The sequence below is a fragment of the Schistocerca americana genome, chromosome 4 (assembly GCF_021461395.2).
Source record: "Schistocerca americana isolate TAMUIC-IGC-003095 chromosome 4, iqSchAmer2.1, whole genome shotgun sequence".
NCBI lineage: Eukaryota > Metazoa > Arthropoda > Insecta > Orthoptera > Acrididae > Schistocerca > Schistocerca americana.
The window spans coordinates 528,861,153-528,880,057 of record NC_060122.1 but is presented as its reverse complement, the minus strand read 5'-3'; the positions used below and the strand labels follow the sequence as shown (position 1 = coordinate 528,880,057).

Below are 18,905 nucleotides of genomic sequence, written 5' to 3'. Positions count from 1 at the left end.
AGTCTCACAATGGGTGCGTGAAAGCTAGACAATAGTCAAAATCACTCCATACTGTAGCCAGCCTGTCTGGAGTTACTGCCTTAATTGCTGTTGTTATGTGGCATTGGACAGGGAGGCACATAAATGAAGTCTTCCACAAATCCACTAAAAAGTCACATACCTTGAGGTAAGGTGACGTTTTTTTATCTTCATTCATACAGAATACATAGTCTTGTACAATCAGATAAATCATTTGGAAATGCTGTGTATTTCAGTATGATTCAACACTCTTACTAAAATAAACTGTTGCCCACCAGAACTTCTAAGCACTTTCTGTGGAAAACGTGTTAAAACAAACACTACACCAGTGGTAGTAAAGGAATTGAAACAATGCATTATCTGACTAATCTTTATGAATAGATATCCTCAACTGTTTCGTGGTTAATTACTAATCATCATTTTACATTGTGTATCTGAAGCCTTGGAATACATAGTTTTAATCAACTACTTCATTGGATACATTTAGCTGCTGGGACACTTACCTCTGATTCTGTAAATACATGCCACATAAATGCTCATATTAGTCTAATACAGGGCTTAACAGTTCGCTGATTTCGAGTGTGAGCACTCGAACCTGCCCACACTCTTACTTGCAAGCAGACTCGTTGCAATGTGGTGGAGAGTAGGGAAAGGCACACACAGCATATGGTCACAACAAAACAGGAGCATCGCCAACTGCAAAATAAGGGAGGGTCAGTTTTGACAGCGGTATCATTGAAGAACAGCAATGACGAGTTAGCATTGTGTCACTCCAACAGTGTGTGTGCATTTCAATCCACAGTGGGAGGAATTTTATCTATTTACGAGGGCTGTTCAGAAAGTAACCTCCTGTTGATTTAAAAAAATACACCAAGTTAAATAAAAATATTTTAATATATACATCTTAACAACTACATCTTTGCACTATTTTTCTACATAGTCTCCATAGCGATTGAGGCACTTATCGTATCTCTTCACAAGCTTTGAAATTCCTTCTGCATAAAAATCACCCGCTTGTGCCTGGAGCCAGCCTGTGACCGCATCTTTGAGCTCTTCGTCATCATCAAACCGCTGTGACCCGAGCCATTTCTTCAAATGCATGAAGAGGTGATAATCACTTGGCGCCAGGTCTGGGCTGTAAGGTGGATGGTTGATAACGTCCCACTTGAAGGACTCAAGAAGGGCCGTTGTTCTGCGAGCAGAGTGAGGACAGGCGTTATCGTGCAAAAAAACGATACCGGAAGTCAGCATACCACGGCGTTTGTTCTGTATAGCCTGTCGTAACTTTTTTATTGTTTCACAGTACACGTCTTGATTAATGGTCGTACCACGTTCCATGAATTCAACCAACAACACCCCTTTGGCATCTCAAAACACCGTTGCCATCAGTTTTCTGGCAGAAAAATCTTGCGAGGCTTCTCTTCGTTTGGTAGGCGAATTTGAATGTGCCCACATCTTTGATTGTTCTTTTGTCTCAGGGTTCACGTACTTAATCCAGGTTTCGTCACCGGTCACGATTCTGTTTAACAATGGTTCTCCTTCGTCCTCATAACGTGACAGAAAGTCTAATGCAGAGGCCATTCTTTGAGTTTTGTGGTGGTCGGTAAGAATTTTGGGCACCCATCGTGCACAGAACTTACGGTAACCCAATCTTGCTGTCACTATCTCGTACAAGAGAGTCTTAGAAATCTGTGGAAAACCAGTAGACAACTCCGACATTGAGAAACGTCGATTTTCACGAACTTTTGCATCAACTGTCTGAACGAGTTCGTCAGTCACCAATGATGGTCTACCACTCCTCTCTTCATCATGAATGTTTTCTCGTCCACTTTTAAATAAACGTACCCATTCACGGACAACTCCTTCACTCATAACTCTTGGTCCGTACACGGCACAAAGCTCACGATGAATAGCTGCTGCAGAATATCCTTTGGCTGTAAAAAACCTTATGACAGCACGCACTTCACATTTGGCGGGGTTTTCTATTGCAGCACACATTTCAAACTGCCACAAACTCTAAACTAGCGCAGGTACGACGTTCACTCGACCACGGCTTGATGCCGACTGACCTGTTGAGTGCGTCAACGCACAGATGGCGTCGCTACTCCCCCCACAACCCGCACTGTGACCAATCGGAGGTTACTTTCTGAACCGCCCTCGTATTTTAAAAAAAATGAGAAAGCAAAATGTGTAGTGTATCATGACACACTGAACGATTTCAGTAAGTTCAGTTTGCAAAGGCACTACTTGTCTTAAATTGTCATAGAATACAGAAATGGAAAATGTCAAGGCATCTAAAAAAAGTTATAAAACTTAAAAGGAAGTTCTCTGAAGAGGAGAAAGAAAAATCAGTTAAATCTGCCATTTGGATGAGCTACAGAGCTGAACTACTTCTACCAACGTCCTTGCACCCTTTCACAGTTGGTGATTAATAAAAGAATGCTTGGTAGTTGCAGCTCGACATTTGTGTCCACTTCATGTAGAACAGTTTTGTGCAGTGTTGTTATTGGACATGACAATCTTGCCCCCACACAGATAATGACAGATGATGTTAAGAGCCAGTTTGCAAAAGAGTTGGTTGCTTATTATTTAGCACTTTACAGAGGTGTAGATATCACAAGCATATAGCTGAATGTAACTTTGTTGGCAGTGTTGAAGAAAGTGTAGAAAATAACGGTTTGTCATTGTATTTATTAATTTGTCTACAGAGGGAGCACTAGGCATGTTGGAAAATAAACAGGATTGTCAGTGCAACTGAATGGGAAAATGAAAAGTTTCCAGCACCCAATTTGTGTTAATCTGCAGGTTGAAGTAATTGATCTTCTATGTGACAGGGAGCACAAAGACTGTCTAGTTTCCTCCAAACATTTCCCTCGGGATTGATTTCCTTGTTTACACACGTCTCCTCACCCTGGATGGAGGAGTACAGTAGTCACGTCCCACAGGCCTGAATCCACCATCTGCTCTCAGCATGCTGGCTATGAAGTCCTGGTCTGGTCAGTAACTGTAAATATGTTACGAATATTTGTGAGGTCATGATACATTACCAGAGTTCAGTAAATAATTTGATGCTTTCATCTTTGACATCCTGCTTAAATTGAAAACAATATTTCGTGAATTAACTGTAATTGCCTGAACTAACTATGAATGCTGTTTGAGTTATTTCTGCTACTAAGTCATGTGACAGGTATAACAGGCCAGAGTCTGTCATAACATGCTACAGTTTTTCTTATTTACAGTGTAATCAGTGATTTTAACAATTAGCTAAGCGAGCATAACAAATGAAGTTTGAAGCATTATTTTTGCCTATCCCTTACAGGAATGCTACATCTATGCATTACCTGGTTACTGTCATGCAAATGTGGGAAAAAATATATCATAAAGATAGGTAGAAAGTATTTCAGTTTCAGGTGACTCCTCTTACCACCCTGTTTTCAGAAATGATGTCGCATTTAATAATAACCTTTTTTGCTCAGAATAGTCATTTATGTTTTATTACTGTTACTAAATCCAATACAGATGCTGAAACAGTATTAAGACAGGAAGCAAAATGTATCAGAAAAGTTGATTATTAAGATAATGGTTGCAATGAGACTTGGAACAGTTAGTAGTGTAAAAAGTTCAGTCATTCATGCAGTTTTGAATGTGAGGATTTACATAAATTCTAGTGTTCTGTATTGATTCTCAATACAGTGTACAAAAATTTTGCTGCCAATATATATACTACATTCCCCTATTGAAGCTTTTGTCTGTTTTATGACTTAATGGATTGCTGGTAATCAGTCAGATTGGGCCCATCCAGTCCATTCTGTTCAAGTATGAAGTCTATCCGTGCAGCTACTTCTTTGTGAATTGGTAGTATGAGGTTTTTAACTAGGAAAGGGGAGAGTACTAACTCACTACAAACCCTCTCCCCACCCCACCCTGTCTCCCCTCTGATCTTGGGGACCAGACACATTCATAATTGTGTGGTTTCATACCTGGTGAGTAGCTGCCTTACCATGGCTGAAGAATCACATTTATCCCTGTTCCTTGTGAAGTTAATTTTCCTCGATAAATGATTACATAAAGATGGAGCTACATTATCTCCCCCTCCCCCCCCCCCCCCCCTTTTGCCGACCCCCCACCCGCACCCCCCCCCCCTCTCTCTCTCTCTCTCTCTCTCTCTCTCTCTCTCTCTCTCTCTCTCTCACTCCATTTCTGTATTCCATTGATTTTTCACATTGTTCTAAACAGTGACTGCTTCTGTTGTAATCTCATTTTAAATGTTATGTATCAAATAAAATAGGTTAGGCCACTTGTGTTACTATATGTATAGAATATGAAGAAAGCCAGGTTTTATTTAAGAGGTGGTCTTGTGACCTGAATAATGCTAGGCTAAATAAATTTATATTTATAATCATAGTGGCACTGCAAATGCTGGTGTGTTTGGAGGAAAGATGACTGGTAAGGAGTGCCTGGTGGTGGTGGTGGTGGTGGTGGTGGTGGTGGTGGTGGTGAGGGGCATTTATTAATGGTAGACGTGATATAATTGGCAGATGACTCTGCTAAAAATAGTTTGACAAAGGAAAATAGTTACATATTTTAATGAAACTGCCAAAAGACCTGTAGATCTGAGTGATCTAAAACTACCAATGTTTTTTCATGTTTTCTTTTGTGGAAAAGTTAGTCAGAATGACACGGCTAATTGTCGCTCAGGTGGAACAGTGCCCTGTCCATGGAGTATTATTAAGGATAGTTCTATCAGTGGTAGTGGTGGATGCACGGTGCAAGACTGAGGAAAACTCATGGTAACAGAAGTGTAACAGGCGAGCAGTGAATCACTTCCTGTGCAGTTAAATAGGGCTCTGGAGATGGCATGATCGCAGAGTCTCATCAATCAATTGCTTGCAACACATTGCCAACCAGCTGCAGGTGACTTGATGCCTGCATTGCCAGGTGCTCTGAGTTGCGTCATGTCCTCGAAAATAACTCTGTATTGATTTAATTTGAAGATGAATGAGCAGGTTGAGAACATTAGCTCCATATGGGAAGTTGAAAAAAATCCCATCTTATTCAACTCCAAGCTCGAAGGCTACTGCAGAGAGATTTGACAGAGAAAGCTACTGCAGGAGAGAATTGACAGAAAAAGTGTGGTGTGCAGTGGGGAAAGAATTTCATGTAATGTTTAGTGTACTGTATGTCTGTTGTTTACAATAAAATTTTAAAATTACTGGTTTGTTAATGGAAGCAAAAGTACAAAAAAATTGTAAATCATACTGAGAGTATTCTTTTATGTGACTAGCAGCCTTTTTTGTTCTGTAAAAATAGGTTCTCAAGTGGAAACGAACAGTGAAAAGCCACAAGTCACTGATTATGTTGTCCACATGCAAATGATTTAGTTAGTGTAAACCATCACCTCATTGCCATGTATGTAACTCTCAATATGTTTGGGTTTTCAAAGTAAATGTGATGATGTGTTATGGCAGAAGAAAACAACTCTGCCATATCAGTGGAGCAGTATTTAATCATTCTGTAGAAAGCTATGAATTTTGAATCTGTGTGTTACAGCTCCTTGACTGCTACATATGCTGTATGAATGAATCCAGAATTTTCTGTGTTTTCTTATTCATATGTAATAATCATCATCATAGAGAACCACATATTCATTCCTCTGAGCTTGAATCTGTGCTCGACATGCCAAGTGTAACAAAAAAAGATGCTCTGGTGCAACAAACAACACTCCCTCTCCTCCACACTTGCACACGGCAACTGCCGTTTCTCGTTTCTGGCCGGACATGTTTGTAGAACTGTGTTTCAAGCTAATCAGCAACTAGTTGCTTGTTACATTCCTTTCCAGTCACTCTGTGGGTGGGTGGCCTTATACACATTGCTTTTGGGCACACTTTTAGCTTTGTTGTGCCTTTGGAAATTACAGTGCGCAAGAACTAGCCCAGTTGCAAAAGGAGAAGCAGCCTTCCAATCTTAACCTGTGAAGCCATCTAGGAGGTTTCAACAGACTGAGATATTAGCATACTCTGATGTCATAATATTGTGGTCAACGCATCCATACAGATACCTGGTGTTAACGCTATACTGAATTGAAAAATCACTAAGAGTTGAGAGCAATAGTAGTACAGACCAGTAGCTACACAGTCTTTGCTCTACAAAATAAAACATTATCCATTATGGGCTGCACAAATTTCAGTTTATTTGCTATAGGCCATTTTTGACTTTATAGTTATTATGAAGCAATATGTTGCTTGATAATGACCGTGAAGTTGCAATTGGCCAATAGCAAATAAACTGAAAATTGTGCAGCCCCCAAGGGACAACAGTTTTCTTTTGAAAACTGTATAGTGTCTGTGGACCCATGTACAAACATTTATGTAGTCTTTAAAGTGTCAAATTTGTCTATCGACCATTGCCCAAAGAAGTTTACTTATGAGAAAAACACTATTTTTTCTAAGTATTGCTTCAAATTTTGAAAGGGGTCTGGTATGCATGCCATTGAGTGCTCTGAAACAACCACCACCATCACCAGCATAATAGCTCTGGAAGTTATGAAGCTCAAACAGGCCATGATCCAGATTGTGATAAATTTGCATTATTGCTGCATTTGGATTGTGATCAGTTATCTGAATCCATTTGGGCGTTAAGATGTTGAAAAGGTATTGGACTTGTTCTTGTAGTCTGTTGTAGGTAAACTATACACTGACTACATTAATTACAGTAAATGCTAGTGCAATGAAGGAAAGGTGTGGGTAATTTCTTCTCTTGAATTGAATTGTTGCTGCTCTGGACAGTGGACCAATGATTTGTTGTGTAGTGTCCTCAAGTATTCACTAAAATAGTGGAATCTGCATAATAATGATTAAGCTACAGAACTGTGATTTTATAGTGATGCATGAAAAATTTAATCATTTTTAAAAACACTTTCAGGTCGACTTTATCAAGTTGAATATGCAATGGAAGCAATCAGCCATGCTGGCACTTGCCTGGGAATTTTAGCCAATGATGGAATTTTGTTAGCTGCTGAGAGAAGAAATACAAACAAACTTCTTGATGAAGTTTTTTTCTCAGAGAAAATATACAAACTTAATGAGTAAGTTCTTACAGCTGTTTGTACTGTATGTTTGTTTTTGGGGTATCACAGGCCATCTGGATTAAAATTTTTGTTTTGTGTTCCAGTGATATGGTGTGCAGTGTGGCAGGCATAACGTCAGATGCTAATGTACTTACAAATGAACTTAGAATGATAGCTCAGCGTTACCTGATCCAGTATGGAGAATCAATCCCGTGTGAACAGCTAGTTTCCTGGCTCTGTGATGTTAAGCAAGCTTACACACAATATGGAGGTATCATGTCTCACATAAACCATACTTTTGGACCAGATTGTGATTGTAGTTTATTTTATACTTACTGTGTGCCATTTCACCAGGTAAACGTCCATTTGGTGTTTCCATTCTGTATATGGGATGGGACAAGCATTATGGTTACCAGCTATATCAGTCTGATCCTAGTGGAAACTATGGTGGTTGGAAGGCAACATGCATTGGAAACAATAGTGCGGTTAGTATTTTGCTTTATTAATGAAACTTATTTACTGTTGTATATATTTTGCCCTGTGCTGCTGCAGTTCTGCATTAAGAAAGGAAGCAGCACTGGCAATGTAAATGTGGTGTAGGGGAGGGAGGGACAGTAGAAGGCTATTGAAAGTTGAATCCAAGGTGGATGGTAGATGACTAATAAGTTAAAAAAAAATCAGAACAATATTATGGATAAAATCGAAAATACGCAGGGAGTGGGTGTGATCAGCAGCCATATTGCATGCACATTGAAATTCGAAAAAGGGTTTTACTAATGTGATAATAAGAAATGATATTTGTTGTGTAATTTAACATTATTTGCAGTTGCTGGCTTTTATACACGAAGTGCCAACAGTTTATACCTGCTTAATTATGACAGAGAGAGAATTACAACATTGTTGTATGAATTCCTAATGTAACATTGTTCCTTCCACAGTAAGGAGGATTTCCTAAAGAATGGCTAGCAATGATCTAAGTGAGACATTGCCCTCTTCACATAACATCAATTTTTCAGTCAAGAGTATATTTTCATATTTACAGGGAAAGTGTGCTCCTTTATATGTGTTGCTGATGTTATGTAGCTTTTGTTTAGACCTAAAGAGAACAATTAACACTTTTGCCAAAAGATAAGCGTGTTATCTGCGTTTGTGGTGGAAGATACTCAGCGCCTGGTATACCTAAAATTTGCTGAAGTTCTGTAAAATCTTAATAGTAATACTTGCATAATAACTCATCATGAGCAGTGACATAGTTTTTCTCTGAATAAGTGGGCCACTCTAGCCATATTAAGAAAAAAATTAGTGATCTAGTAAGTAGTGGCTGATAATAGTGAAAACCTCTGTCTGAAAGTACATGTGCAAATACTCAGACAGAGAGAGAGTGATATTTTAAAAATTAAATGTATGCAATTTCCAGCAGTACAGACCTTATATCAGTTGATCAAAACAAGAGCATACAGATATTACAATCTGTGCAGCAATAAGAAACAAAGCATTATGATCACAAAGAAGACCATAGCTTCTACATTACAAAAGAAACAATTTTCTTTGAGTGTTCTTTGGTTTGGTCGCATCTGAGATGCGACTTGTATATTAATTTACAAATGCTGATAAAATTCCTTTGTCCCATGTCTTTGTTTATTACATCATTTTTATACAGTTCTCTTATCTTTTGCACTAAATTTTTCCAGAAGACTTTACAGTATGCAGTGTTTAAATCATACCTGCTTTAGCTGCTATTGTTGTTTCATCAGTGGCCAGTCAGCCAATGTCTAGCCGGGCTCAATGCAGTGTGTATGGTTAGTCAGATCGTACTGTGTGTTTATTATTGTTTGTGCCATATTTTGCTAATATGCGCACTGACTCTTAAAAACATCAGAGGAAATTTGTTTCTTTGATAATGAAAGTTTTTGCCCTGAAAAGACTGGACAGAGGGAAGACTATAAAAAAGGTAGCAGTTTAGTTGTGTGTAGGCAAAGTAACAGTGACTCTTCATGTAATTGTAGTTTTCCCTTGCTCGGTTCCAATTACATTGAATACTGAGGATTTAATGTATGCATATCTGTCTGTGTGTGTTTCGTTCGTGGACAAGAAATGAGATGACTCTTGTCAGTCCAACGGATTGGAAACTTTCAGTAGATACAGGTTTTACTGAATGCCCTCAGCACAAAATCTTCCTCTGCTAGCCCTTTCTTACCCATTAAGGGCCATGCTGTTAGTTTAAATTTGAAACCAGTGGGCAAAGTTTTGTCAGAAGAGAGATACTTGGAACATATGATGTGTGGCATAGTTTAGGACAAGGTTAGTTTGTTGTTTATTTTTTACATTATTGTTGTCAGTTGCACTGCTCATCTTAATGAAACATAATCCATAAAGATTTTGTTTTGCATTAGTTACTGAATTGTCGTTTGAGGAAACTTGGGTTGCAGGTCCAAGTGAGCTGGCACAGTGGTAAGGCACTCTTTTTGTGTTCGGGAGAACTACAGTTACCCTCATTGAGACATCCAGATTTAGGTTTTCCATGATTTTTGCAAATCATTTAAGTTGAATGCTGGGGTATTTCCTTTGGAAGGGCCCCCTTGGGCCTTTGTGTGTGTGTGTGTGTGTGTGTGTGTGTGTGTGTGTGTGTGTGTGTGTGTGAGTGAGAAAAAGTTTCTTGGCTACACGTGGAACCCACTATTCACACCCAAGCTGTGACCTCTCTGTGCGTGCAGAAGAGTAGATGTCTCTCTGTTTGGGGGCATGTGGGCTCTGGGCAATGGCCTTCAGGCCAGGAAGTCATTGTTGGTGGGGCTGAGTGGTGCACATTTTGTGGGGGGAGGGGAGATAGATCTCATGTTCAGAGCAGGCAATATCACGACAGATACCTAGATAGATACCTGGAGCAATCGGAGACAACCGGTAGCTGTGGGGCTCCAGCTCTCTCTTCAGACATACCCAACTTTTTCAGTGCAGTTGTGACCCTAAGAACTATACCTCCATGGTCATACCATGAGAGGAAAACAAAAATAAAGTGAAATGCAGGAACTTTTCCCCTGAGTTCCTGGTTTGCAGCCAGTCTGATGGAGGGTTTATTCTATCTGCTATGCCGAGGTTCTCTTTGAAGAACTTCAAAACTGTATTTGGAGAAACCTCTACCCTTGGCAGGTTGTGGAGCGGTTCAGTGTTAATTAAAACACTGTATCCAAATCAGTCAGGAGTGTAACTAACTTAGTAATGTACCTGTTACTGTACCATGCCATAAGAGCCTGAGCGTGAAATAGGGGATTTTGATTTTTCAGCAGGATATAATGCTATAGACAGAAGAGGAATTATGTGAAAACTATGAGAAGTGAAGGGTTCACTTTGTATGTCATTTGCTACATTGAGGCCAGCCAGACAATGAAGTTGACACAGGAGTGTTCAATCCTCACTTTTGATGAGGATTAGCTTCCTGAGAATGTCGTGTTCTATCATTGTGAATTAAAACTGTATTTAACACACCAGATACCATGTTTTAAATGCTAACACTTGGTGCATATACATCCTGGAGTGTAATCTACTCAATTTATGGAGACTGTTTGGCTACATTATGAAAACCAGCCATGTGAGCAACCATCTTCGTGTGTGAATTGCAGAGGAGACCACCTCCCCAATCCTTCAACTGTGCTGCTGTAATTAAGGAATGTAAACATAGGAATTTAAGGTCTCCCATCACATCTCATATTTTGAAGCTTGTAAAAAGTGCAGTCATATAATCTGTCCCAATGGTATCAACTTTTAACACTACTGTGTCCATATTATTGGCGAGTACTTACTCGCTGCATTCCTTGGGTATCAACCACTGATAGTTGTAAAAGTATCTACATGTACATAAAGTTGCATTGATGAGTTTTTCTGACTTCTTTGAAATGATTACTGGTGCATTTACGTGGTTTTGTGTGTGTGTGTGTGTGTGTGTGTGTGTGTGTGTGTGTACTTTTGCTGGAAAGAGAGGTAGTGCTCGAGAGCTAGTGTGAATGCTGTTTTCTGTTGCTCTACTGTGCTCCAGGCATCGATCCACGGCAGGTGAGTGGTTGCATTGATCCACAGCAGGTGAGTGGTTCCCGTTTCCTTATTTTGCATGTTGCTCCATCCAGGAATTTCCTTTATTGTTATTCAAATAATTTTAATTTACTTGGTGGAAGATAAGTGTCTTCTCTGCTTGTCCTGGTTTTTTAAAATTCTATTTTAATAATTGCCTTTAATCTACAGGACTGATAATGACATAATATTTTAGAACAAAATATGGTTTTATTAAGTAAAATTTTTAATTTTTACTTCACTTGCATTTTAGGCTGCTGTATCCAGTTTAAAGCAGGAGTACAAGGAAGGTGAAACAACACTGAAGGATGCCCAGGCCTTAGCTATAAAAGTCCTTAGCAAAACTCTGGACATGACGAAACTTACTGCAGAGAAGGGTAATGATGAACTTGTTATCAAAGGCAATTTGTATATATTGAACAAGGAACAGATAATCTAAGCTATTGAAATTATTCATTTCAGTTGAAATGGCAACACTGACACGTGAAAATGGGAAAACAAAAATATGCATCTTACCAGCTAAAGAAGTAGAAGATTTAATAGCAGCATTTGAAAAGGAAGAGGCAGAAGCAGAAGCAGCAAGAAAGGAAAAACAAAAGTCATAAAATAATTTTATTTCTAATTGTTATATTTAAATTTTTCTGAAGTATGGTTTTCCAGAAATATAAAAAGTATTCTTTTGCACAATTTACTGAAGACCAATTTAACCCTTTTTCCCACCTCCTGTTTATATCTTCTGTTTTATTGATTTACTTTACCAAAGTTTACCTGACTTTTTATATCTGTGCATTTACTTTTGCTCTTAACCATCATTCTTAGTCTGTTTTCTTTCTTGCTCTTATTTGCTTGACGATATGTCTTATTCATTACTTCATACAAAACCTTCCTGGAAGAAAGCAACTTTGTGCGGGTTCAGATATTGAATCTGTTTCTTTATTTTTGTGGCAGTGCTTTGCCAATTTACCATCCAGAGACAACCCACAGACTGACTTGCAGCATCAATCTGTGAGTACTTACAGAAAGAAGTATATTGAGTTTCAAAAGGAAATCGTAACAGTGTGAAGCCATGAGATACGGTTGGAGGCCTCAGTAAGCAGGATGTTGGCTTTTATGAATGAAGGTGTGAGTTCAAGCTACAACATAATCTTCCAGAAAATTTCATGTCAGTGGTAACTTCAGAGTGACAGTTTCATTTCATTTACTGCTTACTGTAGCATTCTGTTTTATTCTATTTTCTGTACCTTCTCCATTGATTCATGATTGCATACAACAATCCTTATCTCCTATAAGCCTTTGAAGCTGTCTTCTTTTTTTGCTTTATATTTAGAAACGGAATTCCAAGTCCTGAAAGCTCAGGCTTTATGTTGCATTGTGTGTGTGTGTGTGTGTGTGTGTGTGTGTGTGTGTGTGAGAGAGAGAGAGAGAGAGAGAGAGAGTGAGAGTGGGATGGGGGGGGGGGGGCTGCAGGAAACATAAACATATTGGATAACTGGCTGAGGAAAACAATTTTTGGAAGCAAAAATTTCTAAGCCTAAGCCACCAGAGAGTTTTGGAATCTTGATTTTGTCTGACTTAATTGTTGATTTCCAACAGATAGTTGTACTGCCTTTCTCCCAGCATCATATTCAGGATGACTGTTATTGATAATAGCAAAATATTGTTTTTCTACAGTCTTCTTCCTCTCTAGAAGGACATCCGATTCCATAACCTGATGTTTGTCAGCTATTGCTTGTGTGTGTGTGTGTGTGTGTGTGTGTGTGTTAGTGTGTGTGTGTGTGTGTGTGTGTGTGTGTGTGTGTGTGTGTGTGTTAGTGCATGACTATCACTGAAAAAGTACTTTTTATAACTTTGAGTCCTTCTGTGTCTTCTGCGTGTTGTAGTTGTTGTGATTAACTTTCACTGTTTACAAGTTTACTGAATGCTCTTGTCTGTTGATTCTTTTTGCTTGAAGTGGTTAGCACAAGTGCCGGAATCTGTAAATTCAGTGCTGCTATGTAACAGACCAAAATGTGTCTTTCCATGTTTTGAGTATGAATGTGATCTTTGGTAATGTGTTGTTAATTTTGCTGTAAACCTGTACCCAATTGAATATGACCTTCCATATGTTACTTTTAGTTGTTTTCCACTGGAACATTACCGCCTGAAATGTATTAGTCAGTAACATGTCATACATATGAAAGTATGCTTGCATGTTATGAGACAGAGAATTGAGGGTATTGAAGGGTACAGCAGATCCAAAAAGAAAAGATTTTCCAATTTTCAAAAAGGTGGCTTCCTTTTAAGCTCTGGGTAACTAAAACTGTTGCCTAAAGCTGACATGTCATTTACTGTCCTCTACCTAATATGTGAAACACTGGGTAAGCATATAGTCATTTAAAGTCTTCAAGAACGCTATACCATAGTGATGTGCAAGTATCAGATAAAATAGTGCGAAATTTGAGAAAAATTTTCAATTGCTAGCCCATATCTTAAGTGCTCAGGAGTATCTGATTTGCCTGATGGAAAGAAAGAAAAGAAATGAGTTATCAAATAAACAATGTAAGCTGTATGCAGAATGTGTATTATGTTTGTCATTCAGTATGTTATATGAGGGTCACTCCAAAAGAAATGCACACTATTTTTTTTTTTTTTTTAAATCCATCTTTTATTCTACATGTTTGAAAGTTTTACAGTGTGTAGATACATCCTTTAGGAACAATATTTTCATTTCTCCACGTAATTTCCATCCCTCTCAACTGCCTTACGCAATCTTGGAACCAACACCTGTATACCCGCACGGTAAAATTCTGGACCGACCTGTTGGAGCCACTGTTTGGCAATGTGCACAAGGAGTCATCATCTTCAAACCTTGTTCCACGAAGAGAGTCTTTCAGTTTCCCAAAGAGATGATAGTCACATGGAGCCAGGTCAGGACTGTAAGGCGGGTGTTTCAGTGTTGTCCATTTGAGTTTTGTGATTGCTTCCATGGTTTTTTGACTGACATGTGGCAGTGCATTGCCGTGCAACAGCAAAACATCCTGCTTTTGCTGATGTGGTCGAACACGACTCAGTCAAGCTTGAAGTTTCTTCAGTGTCGTCACATATGCATCAGAATTTATGGTGGTTACACTTGGCATGATGTCCACAAGCAAGAGTCCTTCGGAATCGAAAAACACTGTAGCCATAACATTTCCAGCAGTAGGTGTGGATTTGAATTTTTTTTTCCTTGGTTGAATTTGCATGATGCCACTCCATTGATTGCCTCTTCGTCTCTGGTGAAAAATGATGGAGCCATGTTTCATCACCTGTCACAATTCTTCCAAGAAATTCATCTCCACCATTCTTGTACTGTTCCAAAAGTTCGCTGCATACCGTTTTTCGTGTTTCTTTGTGAGCCACTGTCAACATCCTGGGAACCCGCCTGGCACAAACCTTTTTTAATGCCAACACTTTCAGTATTCTGCAAACACTTCCTTCCCCTATCCCAACGTAGCTTGACAATTCATTCACTGTGACGCGTCTGTCAGCAGTCACCAATTCATTAACACTCTGCACATTGTCTGGAGAGTGGGAAGTACGAGACCTGCTGCTGCGAGGACAATCTTCAATATTGCCGTGCCCGCTTTCATCATGTAACCTGCTTGTCCACCGACTAACTGTACTGCAATCAACAGCAGCATCTCCATACACCTTTTTCAACCTCTTGTGGATGTTTCCCACTGTCTCGTTTTCACAGCACAGGAATCTGACAGCACGTTGCTTCTGATGAACATAAAGTGTAGCAGCCATACTGAAGACATGCTGTGATGACGCCACTCACGGGAACGGGTTGAACTAAGTTTGAAAACAAGCGGGAAAGATGTATCTACATTCTGTAAAACTTTCACACATGCAGAATGAAAACTGTATTTTTCAAAAATAGTGTGCATATCTTTTGGAGTGACCCTTGTACTTGGAGAACTGTAACATGCTACCACAGTACAGAAAAAGGATGCCGATATTGGCACTAGTGTATCAGCAACACAGTTCCAAGGGTCTTGCAAAAGGAATGTCTGAACTCTTCTGTATAAATTATGGGTTAAAATGATAGCACAGGCTGAGTGGTAGTCAGACAAGCGGACAAAGTAGTTTCTACTAAAGTGTTACTCCCATTCTTATCAGAGGGAAATCAGTCTGCACACTAATAAGAGGCCAGAAAAGTCAGTCTTTACATTTAGACTATGGATTTCTGATGTCACACAAGACATCACTTTGGTGATTGCACCATACTTTCAGAACAAATGTTCTTATTTTGTGTTGGAAGTGAGTGTTTGTGTATTGAAGAGGAGGAGACAGATGAGAGAGAGTCACTAATAATGAGATGTGCTGGTACCACAGTGTACTGTCACTATCTAGTTTTAAGTGACACTTTTGGGAACTTGTAAGAAAGCCACAGTGAAGGATTGCATTAGCTACTCTGTACAGGTAAATGCAGTGTGGTGACATAAGATTCATAATGACACATACTCAAAAGGGTAGGTCAACCATGCATGGGAAAACTTGCAACACAGCGGTAATGCCCGGTGTGGGCAGGATGGTGTCACCACACCAAGGCAAGAAACATTATTAGCTGAGTGATTGGGGCCAGGTTAACAGTGCAATGAAAGCACACTAGAGCCACATAAATAACTTTGAATTTTGAGACAAATTCATTTGGAGTCCAGCCTTACCACCAATGCCAGGGTCAAACTAGACAGGAAGTTGGCCAGGTGCTGCCAGCTGCAGCCATGGGTTTGAGACTTTGTTAGACCAGCCAACATCTGCACTCAGTCACCCCTGTGGGACTTCGTGCTACAGCACCAGTGACCTGCCCTCCACACCTGATGCCAACAGGCTCATGATGGGGCAGTGGTTCGCGTCCTGTGTATGGCAGTCTACCTCACCTCCGCAGTGGACGCAGACTGGGCCTGAGTGGGTGCAGGTGTCTGACAGTACAATCCAGTCACTGCAATAGGAGAAACATGCTGCTGAAACGAGCCCATGGCCTACTAACAAACCACAATCTGTTGCTCTGTCTGACATCATAACACAGGGTGCTGATGCATGTATCTCTCGGCTAGGACAGAAGCCAACCATCTGCTAGCCATCACTGGCCTGTTGCACTAGAGTGGGACATTTCTATGTCACAGTCTTGATGACAAGATGGTTATTTGAAATCTAGTAAAATATTTCTCTTGACCACTAGTGTCACTGGTTCCCACTAGCCTGTCCCTGGTCCGCTCACCCTACTGAGTGCTGTTGGCACTCTACAGAGTGATATCAGCAGGGCATCTTAAAGCCAATTACGACACCATTTGGCAACAGCGGAGAGTGCCTACGACTGCCACACATGTATGAAGAAGATGACTTGACATTGCAGGCATGCAGTTTTGTTGACACATTGAGAGGTGAGAGCAATATTTTTGTTTATTTTCGTTTGACTGTGACATCATGGAAATTAAGTAGATTTTGCCAGGGGTTTAGTTGTGCTTGTTAAGTTCAGTGTGCAACAGGTGAACACAGATCGTATTTCTGAAGAGGTGTGAAGATAACTTTTAGTTTGTGTCTGGTTGTAGGGGCAATATGGGTGTCATGAGCAAGTGGTGTACTTCATTGTCTAATAGTATACAAGCAGTTAACTGTGAGTAGTTATTTTTCAGGATGTGAAGCTAAATTTAGTCATTATTTCAATGTGTAGTAGTAATTCTATGTGGCTCCTTAGATGAGAGTAGTTAAATTAAAAAAAAGGAATACTATCATACTGTTACAGTTAAATGTTCTCGTAACGTGATTTTGTTTTATGCAGAGAAAGCAATATGGCTCAGTATATTTAAGCATGTGAGGTAGTGAGGAGCATGGGGATAGTGTTTTTTCTAGCTTATGTTTGCGTAATTGATAAGAGGTTATGTTGTGATTGGTATCAGCAGGAGCAGGGTTTTGGTACTGCAAGAGGCTACCACAGAGATGTCATCGAGAATTTTGGCAGCTGATGTGGATAAGATATGAACAGACACTGCAAAGGTGTCTAAGTGATAGGAAGCAATTCAAGTTGAGGTTGAAGAAAGAGCTTGTTACAGAACTTAAAGTGCGCTCAGTATTGCTCATCTTGAGCTTGGGCCAGTCACTGTTTCCGTTTTGCTTCTTTTTTTCACAGTTCTGTTCGCCTTCCTTCTGTTGTCATGCTTGATGTGTTTTCAGTTGCTAACAGGCTCTGAATTGGGCCATTTTACCACTAAATCTTGAGTCGGGTGCAGTGGGGAGTTTACCTTCCGAGGAAGGAAGAGAAACAGTTCAAGTTGTCTGAGGTTGTAGATACTGTATTAATGAATAGAACAGTAGGCATTTCAGCTGAAGAGGAATGGACATTTCTAAAAAGAACAGTTACAGAAACTAAAAAGAAAAACATAGCTGCAAGGAAGGTAACTGTGAAGAAGGTATACATGCCGACGTAGTAAGTGGAAGATGAAGGGATAGAGAAGATACATGAAGATGCTAAATGAGTAAGAAACGGTTATAGGAGAATATAGGCTAGATGGTAGGAATGAGAGAGGAGAATGACTTGAGGTATCCTTGGAAAAGGCCAGAAGATATGGGAAAAATTCAGTTACATTACATCACAGTCAGGCAGAGATTCCAAAATTCATTATAATATTGGATTTTAAGGTGTATCCAGCAGAAGATAAAGACTCCTATCACAATTTAATATCGATGAAGACTAGGCTGAAGTGTAAGAGACTAGTTAGGATGAAGAGATGGAAATACTAACAAGGGAAACTACTCATTGCATCCCCATCAGATTTAGCAGTAAGATTAAAGAAGAAAGTACAAAAATGTTCAGGGAAGTTCAGGGATAGAGAAATAAGTCATGTAGGAATGAAATAAATAGTAAGTGCAGGGGAGCTAAGGTGAAATGGCTGTATGAAAAACATTAAAAAATTGGAAAAGAAATGATTGTTGGAAAGAATAATTCAGTCGGGTCAAAACGATGTCTGGTGAAATTACAAGTGAGGGCAGTAACATTAAGAGAGCAAACAGCATTCCACTGTTAAATGGAGAGAAGAGAATGGATAACTGGAAAGAGTATGGTGAAGGCCTCTGTGAGGAGGACTACTTGGGTGATGACATGATAGAAGAAGAAACAGGAGGTGATGGGCAAGATATATGAGATAGAGTATAACAATCACAATTTAAGAGAGCTTTGGAGGACTTAAGATCAAATAAGGTATAAGGGATAGATAACATTCCATCAGAATTTGTAGTGTCATTAGGGAAGTGGCAACAAAATGACCATGTTGTTGTGTAGAGTGTATGACAGGCAATATATCATCAGAATTTCGGAAAAAAACATCATCTATACAGTTTCAAAGATTGCAAGAGCTCACAGGTGCGGCAATTATAGCACAATCAGCTTAACAGCTCATGCATATAAGTTGCTGACAAGAAGAATGGAAAAGAAAATTGAGGATCTGTTAGATGACAATCATTTTAGGTTTAGGAAAGCTAAAGGCACCAGGGAACCAGTTCTGACATGGCACTTAATAATACAATATGTAGAAAAACCAAGAGGGAACAAGGAATGTAAGACAAAGAACAAAGCGCTGGGATTAATAGGGGTGCAAGACATGGATGTGGTTGTTCACCCCTACTGTTCAGTCTATAAATCAAAGAAATAATGACGATGCAAGTCATCACTTCCTTTAGTTGTAAATATACACTACTGGCCATTAAAATTGCTACACCAAGAAGAAATGCAGCTGATAAA

The 18,905-nt window shown here is 39.5% G+C and overlaps 1 protein-coding gene across 1 annotated transcript in view; it reads left to right on the top strand.

Moving 5' to 3' along the window:
* LOC124612711 (proteasome subunit alpha type-4) overlaps positions 1-11,833 on the top strand; it is a 32,115-nt gene extending 20,282 nt beyond the window's left edge. Inside the window, exons 3-7 of the mRNA XM_047141063.1 lie at positions 6,940-7,102; positions 7,189-7,355; positions 7,439-7,569; positions 11,400-11,523; positions 11,609-11,833. Of these exons, the coding sequence (XP_046997019.1) occupies positions 6,940-7,102; positions 7,189-7,355; positions 7,439-7,569; positions 11,400-11,523; positions 11,609-11,751 (728 nt within the window). The 3' untranslated portion in view covers positions 11,752-11,833. The remainder of the gene's footprint in view (positions 1-6,939; positions 7,103-7,188; positions 7,356-7,438; positions 7,570-11,399; positions 11,524-11,608) is intronic.
* The last annotated feature ends 7,072 nt before the right edge of the window (positions 11,834-18,905 follow it).